Below are 19405 nucleotides of genomic sequence, written 5' to 3' on the forward strand. Positions count from 1 at the left end.
CTACTATAATCATCATTAGCACCACCACTACTATCATCATCACCACATCCACCACCACCACCATCATCATCACCACCACAACCCCAACTGACACCCTCATCATCACCACAACCCCAACTGACATCATCAACACCACAACAACCACCACCGACACCATCATCATCACCACCACCACTACTATCATAATCATCACCACCACCACTACTATCATCATCACCATATCCACCACCGACACCACCATCATCATCATCACCACAACCACCACCGACAACATCATCATCATCACCACCACAACCACCACCGACACCATCATCATTATCACCACAACCACCACCGACAACATCATCATCACCACAACCACCACCGACACATCATCATCACCACCACCACTACTATCATCATCACCACCACAACCACCACCGACACATCATCATCACCACAACCACCACCGACATCATCATCATCACCACCACCACCACCGACAACATCATCATCACCACCACCACCACCGACACATCATCATCACCACAACCACCACGACACATCATCATCACCACCACCACAACCGACAACATCATCATCACCACCACCACCACCGACAACATCATCATCATCACCACAACCACCACCGACATCATCATCATCACCACCACCACCACGACACATCATCATCACCACCACCACAACCGACAACATCATCATCACCACCACCACCACCGACAACATCATCATCATCACCACAACCACCACCGACATCATCATCATCACCACCACCACCACCGACAACATCATCATCATCACCACAACCACCACCGACATCATCATCATCACCACCACCACTACTATCATCATCATCATCACCACAACCACCACCGACAACATCATCATCATCACCACAACCACCACCGACATCATCATCATCACCACCACCACCACCGACAACATCATCATCATCACCACAACCACCACCGACATCATCATCATCACCACCACCGACAACATCATCATAATGACCACCACAACCACCACCGACACATCATCATCACCACCACCACTACTATCATCATCACCACCACAACCACCACCGACACATCATCATCACCACCACCACTACTATCATCATCACCACCACAACCACCACATCATCATCACCACCACCACTACTATCATCATCACCACCACAACCACCACATCATCATCACCACCACCACTACTATCATCATCACCACAACCACCACCGACACATCATCATCACCACAACCACCACCGACATCATCATCACCACCACCACTACTATCATCATCACCACAACCACCACCGACACATCATCATCACCACCACCACTACTATCATCATCACCACCACAACCACCACCGACAACATCATCACCACCACAAACACCACCGACATCATCATCATCACCACCACCACCACCGACATCATCATCACCACAACCACCACCGACACATCATCATCACCACAAACACCACCGACATCATCATCACCACCACCACTACTATCATCATCATCATCACCACAACCACCACCGACACATTATCATCACCACCACCATTACTATCATCATCACCACCACAACCACCACCGACACATCATCATCACCACAACCACCACCGACATCATCATCATCACCACAACCACCACCGACACATTATCATCACCACCACCATTACTATCATCATCACCACCACAACCACCACCGACACATCATCATCACCACAACCACCACCGACATCATCATCACCACCACAACCACCACCGACACATCATCATCACCACAACCACCACCGACACATCATCATCACCACAACCACCACCGACATCATCATCATCACCACAACCACCACCGACACATTATCATCACCACCACAACCACCACCGACATCATCATCATCACCACAACCACCACCGACATCATCATCATCACCACAACCACCACCGACAACATCATCATCACCACCACCATTACTATCATCATCACCACCACAACCACCACCGACACATCATCATCACCACAACCACCACCGACATCATCATCATCACCACAACCACCACCGACACATCATCATCACCACAACCACCACCGACAACATCATCATCACCACAACCACCACCGACAACATCATCACCACAACCACCACTACTACTATCATCATTACCACCACCATCATCATCGCCTCCAAAATCATAAGGCCGGGGATCATTCTGCACTGATATAATCAATGGTTATAGCTAGTTTGGTATTTGTTATTTTATTAGGATCCCCATTAGCTGTAGCAAAAGCTTCCTGGGGTCCACACAAAACATGAAACAATCACATAGAACAGAACATTAATAAACAACAACAGCTCAAGGACAGACCTACATACATTTTTTTAAAGGCACATGTAGCCTACATATCAATACATACACACAAACCATCTAGGTCAAATAGAGGAGAGGCGTTGTGAGGTGTTGCCTTATCTGTTTTTTAAAACCAGGTTTGCTTTTTATTCGAGTAATATGAGATGGAACAGAGTTCCATGCAATAACGTCTCTATATAAGACTGTACTCTTTATTGAATTTGTTCTGGATTTGGGAACTGTGAAAAGACCCTTGGTGGTATGTTTGGTGGGGTAATTGTGTGTGTCAGAGCTGTGTGTAAATTGACTATGCAAACTATTTGGAATTTTCAAAACATTAATGTTTCTTATTAAAAGAAGTGGTGCAGTCAGTCTCTCCTCAACTCTTAGCCAAGAGAGACTGGCATGCATAGTATTTATATCAGCCCTCTGATTACAATGAATAGCAAGACATGCCACTCTGTTCTGGGTCAGCTGCAGCTTAACTAGGTCTTTCCTTGCAGCACTGGACCCACGACGATAATCAAGTTTAGACAAAACCAGAGCCTTCTGAACTTGCTTTTTGGTGTGGTGTTAAAAAAGCAGAGCATCTCTTTATTACAGACAGACTTCTCCCCATCTTTACAACCATTGAATCTATATGTTTTGACCATGACAGTTTACAATCTAAGGTAACGCCAAGTAATTTAGTCTCCTCAACTTGTTCAACAGCCACACCATTAGTTCACATTAACCAAAATAAAAGTGAGAAGGAAATTTCAACAGGGCAATTCACCGTGACCCTGATCATGTTAACGGCTCCTTCTACTCCCTGACTGTCATATCCCAATTCACAACCTGCCTCTGAATTCCATCATGGCGGACGTCAGATTCCATGGAAGCCGTAGTGATGTCATGCGAAAGGCCTATCTCTGCTGTGTCATGGCAGCTGCCTGGGCCTGGCTGTCTGGCCAGCATCTAGTTACACTGCAGGCTGAAATAGACCATTTGTGTTCCAAATGGCAGCCTGTTCCCTATGCAGTGCACTACTTTGGTCAGGGCCCAATGGGACACAGCCCATGCTGCCTCCATGCTAGGTTAGGGGAGGAGAGGGTAGGGAGGCTTGGCAGCCAGCATCCAGGTCTCTTGGCATCTTTTATTGATTAGAAAGCCTCTGAATGATTCATTTGCTTTCCCAGAGGACTCCATTCTCTAACTCTCTGCTTCCAGACAGGTTTGTTTGAGTGTGAGGTCAATGCTTGTCCCATGTCATCGACGGCCCGGCTAAAATGGTGGAGAGGCCTTGGGTGACAGTGTTAGACAATGAAGAGCAGCAACACACCAGGCAGCGGACACCCGGCGGACATTTTGTGTGTAATCCCATAAGGCTCCTGACTACCTACTGGCCGCTCTGTGGTCACTCGCACGCACAACCACCCACACAGTGAAATGTACTCAGCTATCTAAACCAACTAAACTAAGAACATTGTTTTTAAACACCAGTCCCCCAAAAGGTTTTACAACCATATTAACAACTTTGGTTATGCTTTATGTTTATGTTTGCACAAAAAAACAGCAAGTCTGTTTATAGGTGTTTAATAGACATCAACAGCTTTGGCAGCTTCATACCTAATTTGCTCTGCAGACTATCAATTGTCTCAGGCCTCCATACTAAGGCCCACAAAAAGACACCCAACCTGAAGACAACATCAATTCAACATCAATTTAACATCAATTTGACATCAACTTAACATCAATTCAACATCCATCTTAAAAAAAACAACAGTATTGTTTTTAAATATAGAACCTTTTATTTCAATTTAGAGTAAATAGTGTTGAAATTCTGAAATACAGTTTTACTACCAACAGGACCTTTGCATTTAAATATAGTAAATAACACTGTACATGCCTTAATCCAGTGACAATAAAAAGCTTCCTTAAAATGTTTTTTTTTGTCATTTATTTTTCATATTTTCCCTTGTAAGAAATAGTTCAAGTATAAAAATTCCCAACAGTGTAAAATAGCTCATCTGATGTATATTAAAAGCAATAGAAGCACAACTATCCGAACCATGACAATAACTATACATTCTAATGTATAAAGCAGCAATTAGCTCATTTTTGTCAGGATTTTGTTTGTCTTTTCCAACCGTTCTAAACACAAAAGAGTAACAGTCTGCACGCAAACAGGCCTGCATTTAAATAAGGTTTCATAGAAAAGGCATTCAACTAACCAATATTTATTCTAAGATTTCAAAAGGCAAAAAGTATAATTGTACAGTGCACATACAGAATTGTATCTTGTATAAATCCTACATTAACATTTTTGGTTGAGTATGTTAATAATAATTATAATACAACTAAATCTACCCAATAACTTATATACCTTGAGATGAATACATAATAAAATGAATACAGTACCACCACTAATTCTCTGTCCTTAGAGCGCATAGAACATAGTCCAATCTGAAAATAAATATTTTAAATAGTAGATCTCCTTTCTTACTCTCTTAAATAGTAGATCTCCTTTCTTACTCTCTTAAATAGTAGATCTCCTTTCTTACTCTCTTAAATAGTAGATCTCCTTTCTTACTCTCTTAAATAGCAATACAAATGTAAGGCACACTAAGAACCCATAGATTCATATGTCAAGCGCCTGCAGCCCCCCCCCCCCCCCCTTCTCTACATCCCCCATCACCACCCCAGGGTACAGGGCCAGGGGGTTGGTGAGGCTGTGAGGAGTGGGTACAGGGCCAGGGGATTGGTGAGGCTGTGAGGAGTGGGTACAGGGCCAGGGGGTTGGTGAGGCTGTGAGGAGTGGGTACAGGGCCAGGGGGTTGGTGAGGCTGTGAGGAGTGGGTACAGGGCCAGGGGATTGGTGAGGCTGTGAGAAATGTGGGTACAGGGCCAGGGTACAGGGCCAGGGGGTTGGTGAGGCTGTGAGGAGTGGGTACAGGGCCAGGGGATTGGTGAGGCTGTGAGGAGTGGGTACAGGGCCAGGGTACAGGGCCAGGGGATTGGTGAGGCTGTGAGGAGTGGGTACAGGGCCAGGGGATTGGTGAGGCTGTGAGGAGTGGGTACAGGGCCAGGGGATTGGTGAGGCTGTGATGAGTGGGTACAGGGCCAGGGTACAGGGTCAGGGGGTTGGTGAGGCTGTGAGGAGTGGGTACAGGGCCAGGGGATTGGTGAGGCTGTGATGAGTGGGTACAGGGCCAGGGTACAGGGCCAGGGGATTGGTGAGGCTGTGAGGAGTGGGTACAGGGCCAGGGGGTTGGTGAGGCTGTGAGGAGTGGGTACAGGGTCAGGGGGTTGGTGAGGCTGTGAGGAGTGGGTACAGGGCCAGGGTACAGGGCCAGGGGATTGGTGAGGCTGTGAGGAGTGGGTACAGGGCCAGGGGGTTGGTGAGGCTGTGAGGAGTGGGTACAGGGTCAGGGGGTTGGTGAGGCTGTGAGGAGTGGGTACAGGGCCAGGGTACAGGGCCAGGGGATTGGTGAGGCTGTGAGGAGTGGGTACAGGGCCAGGGGGTTGGTGAGGGTTAGCATAGGAGGGAAGTGTGTGTGTACCTGACACCAGCCCAGCCGGTCGGCTCTAGGACAGAGGACAGAGGATAGAGGACAGAGGTGGAAGTGCTGACAGGGCCAGGCAGGCAGGACAGAGAAGAGACAGTTCCCAAATGGGCCCTGGGATTAAAATGTGACAGCTCAACAAATGAGGACAAGTGATGCGTTATTTCCAGAGTGATCCGTCTGTGTGGCGCTGGGCGAACTGTGCCAGCCCCCTCCCCAGCTGCTCCCTCTCTCTCTCCCTCTCCCTCCCTCTCTCTTTCTCTCTGACTAGATCCCATTGCACAGAGGCAGAGAGCACGACCGGTCCCATTGACCTTTACCACTATGTACGCAACTGTGTATGCGTGTGTGTGTGTGCGTGTGTTTGCATGCAGCCATGTGTTTGAGACTAACTGATTTGGTGCTTCTCATTGTCTGAAAACATGCTTTTCTTTCTCTCTCTGTGAGTTGCCTTCATATTGTTAGTGATGCCCTTTGAAGAGTTGACGACATTTTCGGTTATTCCTGCAGTTTTTTTGTCTCCTGGTAAATTGTTTGCTTTGCATAGGTCAAGAGGTCAAGATACAGAGTCAAAAAAGGGACATTCAGCATCAGGAAGTTAAAAAGGTAGTTCTTAACGTGTGACACGAGCTACAAATCTTCTCCTTTTCTCCACAGTTATTTCAACTACTCCCTGACATGCAGAGGTTGTCTTTACTAACACACTGGAAACTGATACATTTCCCTGATTATCAGACAATTTACTTCAATGCACTTGAAAAGACAGAAGGACAAGAGCCCTCGAAATGTGATAGTAAATATAGGTTGCAAGGGCACTTCGGGACACGTCTAAGTGTCCCATAAAGAGAACGCTCTCTCTCTCCTATGTTAATGACAGCAATGGAACATAAAGTCATGTTTTACACCAAGCTACAACCACTGTGATTAGTTGTTGCATTTCTCCTCTAGAAATAAATACTCTACTACAATTATAATGATAGTAATATTTATATTAATAACAACAATAATAATCATAAGGATAAATCCACCTTCCTTACTTAGTTTTGTGAATTTATAAAGTTTTTGGTTTAAACACAGCAAGTTGGAAAGCTACTGTATGGAGTTCCCACCTCACCATCATCATCATCATCTTCACCCTCTTACCGACACGGCCCCTCTCTCTTCCTCTTCATCGTCCTCTCCTCTTCACAGCCAATCAGCCGAGGCCGGCCGCGGGCCTCCCATCCCATTGTGTCCAATGGCTGCAGTGGCTGCTATTGCATGCGGTCTGCTTGCAGCTGCTGAGGCTGGTACTGACCGAAGGCTGCGGCCGCAGCGACGGCTGAACCCGGTGCGGCCGTAGCCAGGGGCTGCTGAACATAGCCATATCCGGCTGCGGTTAGGTACCCGGCCGCCGCAGGGGAGGCGGCGTAGGGATACTGCTCGTAGGCTGCGGCGGCAGCAGCGCTAGCCGCGGCGGCAGAGTACTGAGCGTAGGCTGCTCCAGTGTAGTCGATGTACGGGGAGGAGGCGGTGGAGGCAGAGGCGGCACTGGGCTGCATGCCGTGAGGGATGACCATGGTGCTTGGCTGCATGAAGGCCTGAGGGTACACATAGTGAGCAGGGATCCTGCAGGACAGAGACAGACAGGGAGTTAGAGGTAGAGATCCCAGACCTGGCCTTACACAGCCACCGACAGACAGCAACAACCCCCCAGCCTGACAGCAGAACCAACCACAGCCAACCCAACCACACTGCGGCCAAGAGCCCCCCAATACATCAAAACACCAGTCGGCAACACAACGGAGACACCTGCTAGTAGCTAATAGAGATATAGGGTTGCCAAAATAGAGATATCTCTGTGGAAAAATGGTGAGGTGTTCAAAGCTCAGAGGGGTTGTGTTCTCTGATAAGGGATATAAAGACATTTTGGGTTTTCAATGACCTTGCCTGCCTATCACATGTTGTAAGAGATTTAGGCAAAGGAAGTGTTTGGTAGCATTAACGCCATCTTGGAGAGACAATCCATGTACACTAAGCTTAGCTGACTTTACAGGATTGAGTTTGGTTGATGGAGAGAGAAGAGAACATGATTTGTCATGTCGATTTGACCTTGGTGCCATTACTATTTAGGAGGGGATAGAGTAAGGGAGGGCGGAGGGGGGAGGGGAGGATAGGGTAAAGGGGGAGGGAGGGGATGGGGTAAAGAGGGAGGGAGGGAGGGAGGGAGGGAGGTCTATGAGATGAGGGGGGCATTGTGAAAATGTCACTGTCATTTTGACAGCTGGACAGCTTTCAAAAAGTACACTGCTGGCTGTTTCCACTTCTGTGCTGAGACAAAGAGCCCCGGGCGGGGTGCTAGGCTAGCTGCACTCAGGGGGACCTTTTGATTAAATAAGCAATCAGGAACAATGAGCACATTCTGCCTTTCATGACATATCCTGACCGTGAGGCTCGGCTCCCTAGGCTCTCTCTCGCGCTATCAGCTAGCATGATGATGGGAAAGTTATATTATTGTTTTGGTGGAGGAAACTTTGTTTACATACTCATCTCATTTGTACATACTGTACCCGATACCATCTACTGTATCTTGCCTATGCTGCTCTGTACCATCACTCATTCATATATCCTTATGTACATATTCTTTATCCCCTTACACTGTGTACAAGACAGTAGTTTTGGAATTGTTAGTTAGATTACTTGTTATTACTGCATTGTCGGAACTAGAAGCACAAGCATTTCGCTACACTCGCATTAACATCTGCTAACCATGTGTATGTGACAAATAAAATTTGATTTGATTTGATTTGATTGGAAACTCAAGTTGTTGACCTGGATGGGGAAATCAAGAATCAAATTCCTCAAAATACTAGACAAAACTAAACTGGAGTCAAGTTCATGATTCATGATTCAAAGGAATGAGTAACAATCAGTGTTATGACATCATGAGTGACACAATCACTTTAGAATTGGCTTATCACCATTTAATCAATTGTGAATGTTGGATTTAGATGAGTTCTGGTCTGGTGTGGATTTTTGACAGTCTGGAATATTGTGCATCAACAGCTCATTAAAATCTTTTGAGAAACAACCTAACATTTGATTGGACCTAAAATATACTGACATTAATTAAGCCAATAAGAAACAAGATGGCGAGATGAAGCTTTTTTTTTACTGTCATTCAGTTTGAAATCTGGATGGAAGGAGGAGAAAAGAGAAATGAAAGACAAGATCTATCGTGGCAACCCTATTGTCAGGACTCCATTACCCAACCAATCACATCGCAAAACACTAGCCCCAAAGAGGAAGCAGGAAAAAACAACAGCAAGTCTACAAACACAGGCGTCAAAAAAAAGAAATGTCAACACAGTCCACATAGATCACCAACACACCACAACCACAACCACTCACTGAAAGAAACAAAAAGGAAATAAACTAAACGGGGTCAGAGGTTAGAGGTGCTCCTATGACATCACATCCTTGGCAGATGCCTCGGCCTGGCCTGCTAGCACGCTTCTGTCTCAGCACAGTGTTACAGTCACAACACAGGCTGGAGTCACACACACACACGTGCACACACACACACACACCACACACACACACACACACACACACACACACACACACACACACACACACACACACACACACAGGCTGGACGACACAAAACAACACAACAAACACACACACAGTGGATGTACACAGACCACAACAAACTCACACAACATGAGACACAAGGGCGATTACAAAGAAAAACTCTCACACACAAACAGGCACGCAAAGGATGGTGACACAACAAAATATAAAATGCGGTATCCACCGCAAGACAACACAAACACCCAGACTGCCTTACCCATTCTAAACCGCAGAGAGAAGAATTTAAACACATTCAGACACTTTGGTAAATTCCTCAACTAACACCCTTGGCCTCCGTAGTTAAGTAGATATTGTTGTGCCTCCCCATTAACAGCTACATTAAGACATGGGATGCATTCCCATAGGGTTCGTGTTAAAAGTAGTGCACTATATAGGGAATAGAGTGCTACCCAGTCATGTTCTCCCGTGGGGTCAAACAGGTATTTCATAATGCTATTTTCGACACTATTATATTTTACAGTATGGAGAAAACTTACACAAAAAGAAGCTCTTTCACACCACATATGAAACATGTTATAGGCTATCAAATCAAAAAGGCATATTTTGACCAATGTGTTGCGTATTGTGTAGATAATCCTCTAAGAAAACCAATAGTGCAAACCTCATGTCTCTATCACAATCCGTTCAAACGTTAGAGGTTTTACCCTTGTGGGATGGCCAAAATGATGTTGAGTAAATCAATGGAGGCCAGAGATACTAAGTGGTAACAAATAAGGAAGATGTTTTCGCCTCAGCTAGGCTGGATGCTGTGCAAGAATGAAGGCTACCTGACAGGCTCACTTTCCCGTTGAACTCAACCCCTCCTGTCTCAGCCTCCAGTATTTATGCTGCAATAGTTTATGTGTCGGGGGGCTAGGGTCAGTCTGTTATATCTGGAGTATTTCTCATGTCTTATCCAGTGTCCTGTGTGAATTTAAGAATGCTCCCTCTAATTCTCTCTCTCTTCTCTCAGAGGACCTGAGCCCAAGGACCATGACTCTGGACTACCTGGCCTGATGACTCCTTGCTGTCCCCAGTTCACCTGGTCGTGCTGCTGCTCCAGTTTCAACTGTTCTGCCTGCGGCTATGGAACCCTGACCTGTTCACCGGACGTGCTACCTGTCCCAGACCTGCTGTTTTTGACTCTCTTTCTACCCCACCTGCTGTCTAACTAAATGATCGGCTATGAAAAGCCAACTGACATTTACTCCTGAGGTGCTGAACTGTTGCACCGTCTACAACCACTGTGATTATTATTATCTGACCCTGCTGGTCATCTATGAACGTTTGAACATCTTGGCCATGTTCTGTTATAATCTCCAACCGTCACAGCCAGAAGAGGACTGGCCAGCCCTCATAGCCTGGTTTCTCTCTAGGTTTCTTCCTAGGTTCCTGCCTTTCTAGGGAGTTTTTCCTAGCCACCGTGCTTCTACACCTGCATTGCTTGCTGTTTGGGGTTTTAGGCTGGGTTTCTGGATTAGAACTTTATGACATCGGCTGATGTAAAAAGGGCTTTATAAATCAAATTTGATTGAATTTGATTGATTATCGAATCGGCAGGGCATTAAACAATATAGAGGTAAGATAGATATTGATTTTGAGATATTACGTAGTATTTTAATCTTTTAGTATAAACTTCTCATATAAATGCGAAATTGCTGTTATTTTTCGATTATTTCTCACAAAAACAAGCGTATCTCTGTGAAATGTTAACGGAGCACTGAGATTACCGCAAGCTTTTTATTTTCAGAGACTTTTAAATTTAATTTAGCTCGTGTTATGCTAATTCTGCTTTTTGCGACCCACGGAAACAACTTTGCAGACATGCCACAACATGTTAAATCCTATGAAATGTTAGATAAAGACTGAACGATTCAGAGCATGAATAATCATATTTGTCTGGGTAAAATGTATTTTATAACATAATGGGTGAAATTTCATCACCAAAACGGGTTTTCACCCACTCTGTGCAGAAAGGGTGGACACCCTACATGTTATGCAGAGCTACAACACACATTCAGGTGTTCTGTAGTAGCACATTCACAATTGTAGAGAATGAGCATTCAACAGCATTCAATTTGTATGTTTCAATGGTGGTGAAACATGCTGGTGTTGGATATAAAGCTTGCATCTCAAATGGCACGATATTCCCATTAAAGTGCACTACTTTTGACCGGGGCCCAACAGTAGTGTAATATATAGGGAATATGGTGCAATTTGGGCACATACAAAGATTGAAGAAGACACAGACGCTAAAATGGCCCATGCTCGTAAGCCTAAATTGGACTGTTAGAAGTGATCATTCTGCCCAAGAGAGAATCATCCCTGTTTGTTTTTTAGAAATATATCATAGTCCAGTATAGGCAAGGTACAAACTAGTATGTTTCCATAAGTAGTCATGTAACTGCAGGAAGCCTTTCCTTTAATGTGGATCTGGTCTCAGACATGCTCTTTGTTGCCTGGCCTCATTTATGATTGACAGGAGAGACTGGAGGCTGGGCCCCAGCTATTTTCTGCTTGCCTATCATCCTACATACATCTTACTGTGGAATGTTCCCATCCCTAGAAGTAATCTGGGATTAAATCCCACCCTACCTTTATTCACTTTCTCTTTCTATCTATCCCATCCTCTCTCTCTCTCCCTCCTTCGTTCCTACTATTTATCTCTCCCATTCAACATTAGACGACCACAACCTGTTTCTCCATCTCCAACAGCATAAACCTCTTCTATGTTGGCAAATGCTGTGTCACCTAACACTCAAACACACACACACACACACACACACACACACACACACACACACAAAATCATGTTTGTATCACTGTTGAGCATGGGAAGCACTGTCTACCCTCTGACTCCCATTAAAATGACCTAGTTTCCCTATGGATACAAGTGAGGTAAAAAAATACTAAGGTTACTATGTTTCTCAATGCTCTATGTAAATATATTATCTTCCTGTGTTTGGACCGTTGCAGTCCTGCCGATCAGTGGTTGGTAAAGTTCAGGCTAAATAAAGGTCTGTTCCCATCACATACCATGTGGGTGACATCATCGATTGGGGGGGGGGGGGGGGGGGGGGGGTACACACCTGTTGTTCTCTGCCCCATTAAAACCGTTCTGCTATCTGAGGAGCCAGGCCTTAACTAAATGTGAGAAGTGTAGAGGGGTAGCATGGTGCTATAATAACAATTATGGACCGGGTTGGTGCTGTTACATGCTATAGTGTGGTGATAGCCAAGGAGCTGGTTGCTGCCCTCTCACAGCTGTTTCTATGGCTGTGTCCCATATGGCACCCAATTCTCTTCATAGTGCACTATGTTTCATTAGGGCACTGGTCAAAAGTAGTGCTCTATATAGGGAAAATGGTAGCATTGGGACATACCCTATGTCTCTGGCCTTGGGCTATAATGTATAGAAGTGGTTGACCTACCACAGCTGTATCTATGTATGCCTGTGGCCCTTCAAACCACCCCGGGGCCTCTAGCCAGCATCTGTTGGGCTGTTTTTAAAGAGCGGACGATTTTGACATGACAGAGAGAGCCCTAGCCCCCTGCTCCCCAGCGCACACTTCATACGACTGCGCCGTCAGCACTCCAGCCTTTGTGTGGCACAATGGAGAAGCTTGTTTTCCTTAACGCTGCAGCCCATGTGACGAAAGCTTTTTCAGAGGCTGTGGCATCCAGACATTTGTTTGTGTCACAGTAGAGACTGTGGGGCACTGCTGTACCACTGCACTGGACTACACACAACAGGACACACACATACTTACACAAACACACGATAGTAAGGTGTTTTGCATCAACTAAACTAGTAAAAATATATCCTTCAGTGTGGAGATACAGAGCCTTCGGAACGACTTCAGACCCCTTGACTTTTTCCACATTTTGTTACGTTACAGCATCATTCTAAAATGGATTAAATATGTTTTTTTCTCAGCAATCTACACACAATACCCCATAACGACATCACAATACCCCATAATGACATCACAATACCCCATAATGACATCACAATACCCCATAACGACATCACAATACCCCATAATGACATCACAATGCCCCATAATGACATCACAATACCCCATAACGACATCACAATACCCCATAATGACATCACAATACCCCATAACGACAAAGCAAAAACAGGTTTTTAGAAATGTTTGCAAATGGATTAAAAATAAAAACAGAAACACCTTATTTACATAACTATTCAGACCCTTTGCTATGAGACTCGAAATTGAGCTCAGGTGCATCCTGTTCCCATTGATCATCCTTGAGATGTTTCTACAACTTGATTGGAGTCCACTTGTGGAAAATTCAATTGATTGGACATGATTTGGAAAGGCACACACCACACATAAGGTCCCACAGTTGACAGTGCATGTCAGAGCAAAAACCAAGCCATGAGGTCGAAGGAATTGTCCATATAGCTGAGACAGGATTGTGTCGAGGCACAGATCTGGGAAAGGGTACCAAAAAATGTCTGCAACTTTGAAGGTCCCCAAGAACACAGTGGCCTCCATCATTCTTAAATTGAAAACTGAACAATTGGGGGAGAAGGGCCTTGGTCAGGGAGGTGACCAAGAACCTGATGGTCACTTTGACAGAGCTCTAGAGTTCCTCTGTGGAGATGGGAGAACCTTCCAGAAAGACAACCATCTCTGCAGCATTCCACCAATCAGGCCTTTATGGTAGAGTGGCCAGACGGAAGCCACTCCTCGGTAAAATGCAAAAGACGGCCCACTTGGAGTTTGCCAAAAGGCACCTAAAGACTCTCAGACCCTGAGAAACAAGATTCTCTGGTCTGATGAAACCAAGTTTGAACTCTTTGACCTGAATGACAAGCATCACATCTGGAAGAAACCTGTCACATTCCCTACAGTGAAGCATGGTGGCAGCATCATGCTGTGGGGATGTTTTCAGTGGTAGGGACTTGGAGACTAGTCAGGATCGAGGCAAAGATTAACAGAGCAAAGTACAGAGAGATCCTTGATGAAAACCTGCTCGAGAGCGCTCAGGACCTCAGACTGGGGCGAAGGTTCACCTTCCAACAGGACAATGACCCCAAGCACACAGCCAAGACAACGCAGGAGTGGCTTCAGGACAAGTCTCTGAATGTCCTTGAGTGGCCCAGCCAGAACCGAGACTTGAACCCCATCGAAACATCTCTGGAGAGACCTGAAAATAGCTGTGCAGCAACGCTCCCCATCCAACCTGACAGAGCTTGAGAGGATCTGCAGAGAAGAATGGGAGAAACTCCCAAAATACAGGTGTGCCAAGCTTGTAACATGTTACCCAAGAAGACTTGAGGCTGGAATCTCTGCCAAAGGTACTTCAACAAAGTACTGAGTAAAGGGTCTGAATACATATGTAAATGTGATATTATTATTATTATTTTGTATGTATATATATATAACTTGTCTATATTGCAGTATATATTGCAATATACATTTGGAAAAAAAATTTAAAAACCTGTTTTTGCTTTGTCATTATGGGGTTTGTGTGTAGATTGATGAGGAAATGTAATCAATTTTATAATAAGGCTGTAACCTAACAAAATGTGGAAAAAGTCAAGGGGTATGAATACTTTCCGAAGGCACTGTATATGTACTCATCCCATGTGCCTTGGTAGTCATTTTTCCAAAGATTACTTTCCTGTGAACAGACATCATTATCTCTGAATGAGACACAGCAGCTCTCCTGAGAGTCGTAAGGGCCTGAAGTATACCATATAGGGATAGATAGATGGAGGGAGAGAGAAATAATGAGAGAGTGAGAGAGGGATAGAGAGAGAGTGCGAGAGAGAATATGAGAATGAGAAAGACAGAGAGCAAGAGAGAGAGAGAGAGAGAGTGAATATGAGAATGAGAGAGAGAGAGAGAGAGTGAATATGAGAATGAGAAAGACAGAGAGCGAGAGAGAGAGAGAGAGAGAGAGAATATGAGAATGAGAGGGAGAGAGAGAGAGAGAGAGAGAATATGAGAATGAGAGAGAGAGAGAGAGTGAATATGAGAATGAGAAAGACAGAGAGCGAGAGAGAGAGAGAGAGAGAGAGAGAGAGAGAATATGAGAATGAGAGAGAGAGAGAAAGTGAATATGAGAATGAGAGAGAGAGAGAGAGAATATGAGAATGAGAGAGCGAGAGAGAGAGAGAGAGAGGGAGAATATGAGAATGAGAGAGATTGTGAATATGAGAATGAGAGAGAGAGAAAGAGAGAGAGAGAGAGAGAGAGAGAGAGAGAAAGGGAGAGAGAGAATATGAGAATGAGAATGAGAGAGAGAGAGAGAGAGAGAGAGAATACGAGAATGAGAAAGACAGAGCGAGAGAGAGAGAGAGAGAGAGAGAGAGCGAGAGAGTGAATAAGAGAATGAGAGAGAAAGAGAGAGAGAGAGTGAATATGAGAATGAGAGAGAGAGAGAGAGAGAAAGAGAGAAAAGAGAGAGAGAGAATACAAGAATGAGAGAGTGAATACGAGAATGAGAGAGAAAGACAGAGAGACAGAGAGGGTGAGTTTGAGAGTTTAGGTGTTAATGCTAGAATTATTAAAAAAGACACATGCAAGCAATGAGTTGATGGGTTTTGGTGGGGTCAGTTTGGAGTAGGGGTGAGTGGTGGGAAGTTTTTTTTTTTAAATCACACTGCAAATCATCACTCACTCCAACAAGACATCCAAAAACATATAAAGAACATCCTGTTACCAAAGAAAAGGTCAACAACAAGCTACAGCACGAAAGCATCAAATCAAATAAAGAAATGTAAAAAAAACTTTTAAAACTTTCTCCCTACTGACGTCCACATTCTTCCAGAAAAATGGAAAAGAACACCCCCAAAAATCTTAAATTCATGTTTTTTTCATTAAATAGAAAACACACGGTTTAGCTATCAACACCACTTCATAACAGTAAAACAGCACACAAAGCTCTAATTGCTATTCAAAATAACAAATTTAAACTCAAAACCAAAATTTAAAATCAACATACATGCATCTATAATCACCATTTGAGCTTGTTTGTGTGTGTTTGAGATTACAGGTAATTCCCCTGGTCTGATCTGTGACATGCTCACAGCACTAATCCTGAAACCACCAGTTATCTTAACCCATATCGAGCCTGTCGGACCAGAGAGATAGATAACATTGAGTCATTGAGGCTGTAACTTTCCATCAGTTGTATTCAACAAATAACACACACACACACACACACACACACACACACACACACACACACTCATACTGTGAACGCACACTTTCTCTTTCACTCACACAAACCTTAAATGTACATTTTGGTCAACTGTAGTCAGTGATAAAAAGAAAGAGGATTTGTGAAATGTTTTGTTTCAACATAATTATCATGCAAGTATGGAGAAAAATCAGAGTAAGCACAAAACAATTAAATAAACAGATTATATAAACATACATGTCATTGTATGAACATGTCTAACAACGCTAGACTTTAGCCAAATGAGGAACATTGGGTCTTTAGATGTTGTGTAGTTACACCAGTGAGGTTTCATATACAGTAGCTCAATGATGATGAGGTCATTTGTAATGTATTCTCATCAACACCCAACCATCCCCTCAACACAAAGATGCTGCAGTACTTACCCATAAGGCCTTTGGATAAAGGCAGGATGAATTTGTGGAACACCAAAGGTGAAACCTGGATGGAGATGTGGAATGGTCAAAATGAAAGATGATCTTATTCATGTCATTGAGTGTGTCCCAAATGGCACCCTATTGCCCATTTTAGTACGCTACATTTTAGTGCACTACTTTTCATCAGGACAAATAGAAGTGCACTATATAGAGAAAAGGGGGTGCCATTTGGGACGCAGATATGCAGAACATTCTAGACACAAGTTATTTGAATAACATCCTGAATCATGTATTGAATGAACACATTAATTGTCCAAAATTATGCGACAGACAGATTAAAATAAACATTTAGCTCATCGTGATGGTATTCTGAACCAGACATGATGCATGTTCTTTAGGACACAGCCTCAATGTCCTCAGAACATTAAGATACTGGACATGTGGCTGATAAAGTACTGTGTGTGTGTGGGCGGGGGCGGGGGTATTTTTTACCTGGCTGCATCACCCGTGGCTTGGCCCCCAGGTACGCCAGGTTGACGTTGGCTTTCCTGCCGTCGATGATGGGGTTCGGATCTTTACAGGCCCTGTCTGCAGCCGAGCGGTCAGCCATCGTCACCTGTATGGACACACAGAGAGGGAGAGTGCATAGGGAAGAAGCAGGTTAAGGTGGTGAAGAAGAAGTGTGAGGGGGATGGTTAAAGTATGATCAAAACTATCAGTATTCACCAATGATCACATTCATTAGCAAAGGGGAAAACATTTGAGAAAATATGGACATTACATTTCGGCCCAACTGTCACTCAATATTTATAAAATATAGGTAACCGTCATTCTTTATAGTAAGTTGAGATCTTAGGCCCTGCTGAGTTATTTCTTTGTTTTCCAGAAGAGATACTGGATAGAAGACTTCTGTATCCACAGATATTTATTTACTCTATATAATTTAACCTCGATGTCAGTACATAGTTTTTCACTGTACTTGGCTGAGGACAAGCTTACTTTATTAAGATCGTAACTGCTTCTGAGCTGATGACTATAAGAATGCTATTTGAGAGTAATTACTCTATGTAAGAGCTTTTGGGGCTGCGGTAGGTCTTTCTCAAATAAGTTGACCCAGAAACCCAAGGAAAACTTTTCAACTCAGATTCTACAGGATCATTTTTTACATAAATGTGTTTCAAACTAAATGGCATCAAAGAGGGGGGGACCATGGTCCTAAAACAGTTGTATAGTATAGCCTATCGTTCTCTCATCAATGCTCTTATCGTTGACATAATGATGACGTCATGCACATCGTCTTCCCAAGAGTCATATTCTGAACATACCAGGGCGCAACAAGTTGTAATGTAGCCTATCGGTTATCTTCAATGATAGAACGCTCCAAACTGAAAACACAGGCCTACTTATGAACAATAAAACACTTACACTTTTCAATGTCTATTAAATATTATGAAATTCCCTAGCCTAACCAACACCCACTTTAACGATGACATGTGATTTGCTGCCATTTGAAAGATTGCAGGCATTTGACAGACAGTGCAAGTGTCGTAAAGTTATGACAAATAAATACTATATTGATACTTACAAATCCATACCCCCTGGATTTGCCGGTCTGTCGATCGGTAATCACGACAGCTTCTTCAATTTCTCCGAACACTTCAAAATATTTCCTGAGACTGGAATCCGTTGTGTGATACGGAAGACCCCCGACAAAAATCTTCGTGTAGGTCGTGTCCTTCTGCGTGGTGTGCATCTTCACCAATATTTTAGTGCAAAATAGTAGAATACAAACAATTAAAAATATAGTGCAATGTTTCCTTATCACCTAGTTACGTTATTTTTAAGTATTTCTATAAAAATTAGCAATATGAGATTTACAACTGGAGAGGCTTCAGAGAAATAACACAAAACTCAACAAAAATCAAGATTCGAGGTAGATTATCTTTTAACACTTAAATGAGATATGGAGCGGATTGTCCAAGAGATCATCAGGTGTTTTCAACTCTTCTCCGTAACTGTCTTGACTAACTAAATATGTTTCGGACCCATTCCTAAAAGCGCTGCCCATAACTCCACCCCGTTCCAAGCACAAGGGCGGTACAGCGCGTGCATTGCTGCCCGCCCACATGCTCCGCTACACGCTCCAGCAAACAGCTGGGAAGCGCGCAGAATGAAAAATATCCATTCCTGCAATGTGATGAGGAAGAATAGGCTATATTACCACATATTTAACCAACATGACGGTTATGGTCATCATGTTTTTCTTCATAACCCTAAAATGACCTGGTC

The 19405-nt window shown here is 44.0% G+C and overlaps 1 protein-coding gene across 1 annotated transcript; it reads right to left on the reverse strand.

Moving 5' to 3' along the window:
* Positions 1–3920: 3920 nt before the first annotated feature.
* On the reverse strand, positions 3921–19194 carry rbm24a (RNA binding motif protein 24a). Its single transcript, XM_036953381.1, has 4 exons — positions 18702–19194; positions 17609–17732; positions 17126–17180; positions 3921–7514 (listed from the first exon to the last, which is right to left on the reverse strand). Exons 1-4 carry the CDS (start codon positions 18867–18869, stop codon positions 7160–7162), a joined length of 702 nt encoding a protein of 233 aa, XP_036809276.1. The 5' UTR covers positions 18870–19194; the 3' UTR covers positions 3921–7159.
* Positions 19195–19405: the final 211 nt, after the last annotated feature.

This window comes from Oncorhynchus mykiss, chromosome 18 (genome assembly GCF_013265735.2).
Source record: "Oncorhynchus mykiss isolate Arlee chromosome 18, USDA_OmykA_1.1, whole genome shotgun sequence".
Lineage (NCBI taxonomy): Eukaryota > Metazoa > Chordata > Actinopteri > Salmoniformes > Salmonidae > Oncorhynchus > Oncorhynchus mykiss.

Bases quoted from the DNA above. Each gene is read 5' to 3' on its own strand.
- rbm24a (XM_036953381.1), bottom strand. From the start codon at position 18,869: ATGCACACCACGCAGAAGGACACGACCTACACGAAGATTTTTGTCGGG. The intron at 17,181-17,608 runs GTAAAAAATACC...ATCTCCATCCAG, and splicing joins GCCACGGGTGATGCAGCCAG to GTTTCACCTTTGGTGTTCCA. The intron at 7,515-17,125 runs GTAAGTACTGCA...TCTGTCCTGCAG, and splicing joins TTTATCCAAAGGCCTTATGG to GATCCCTGCTCACTATGTGT.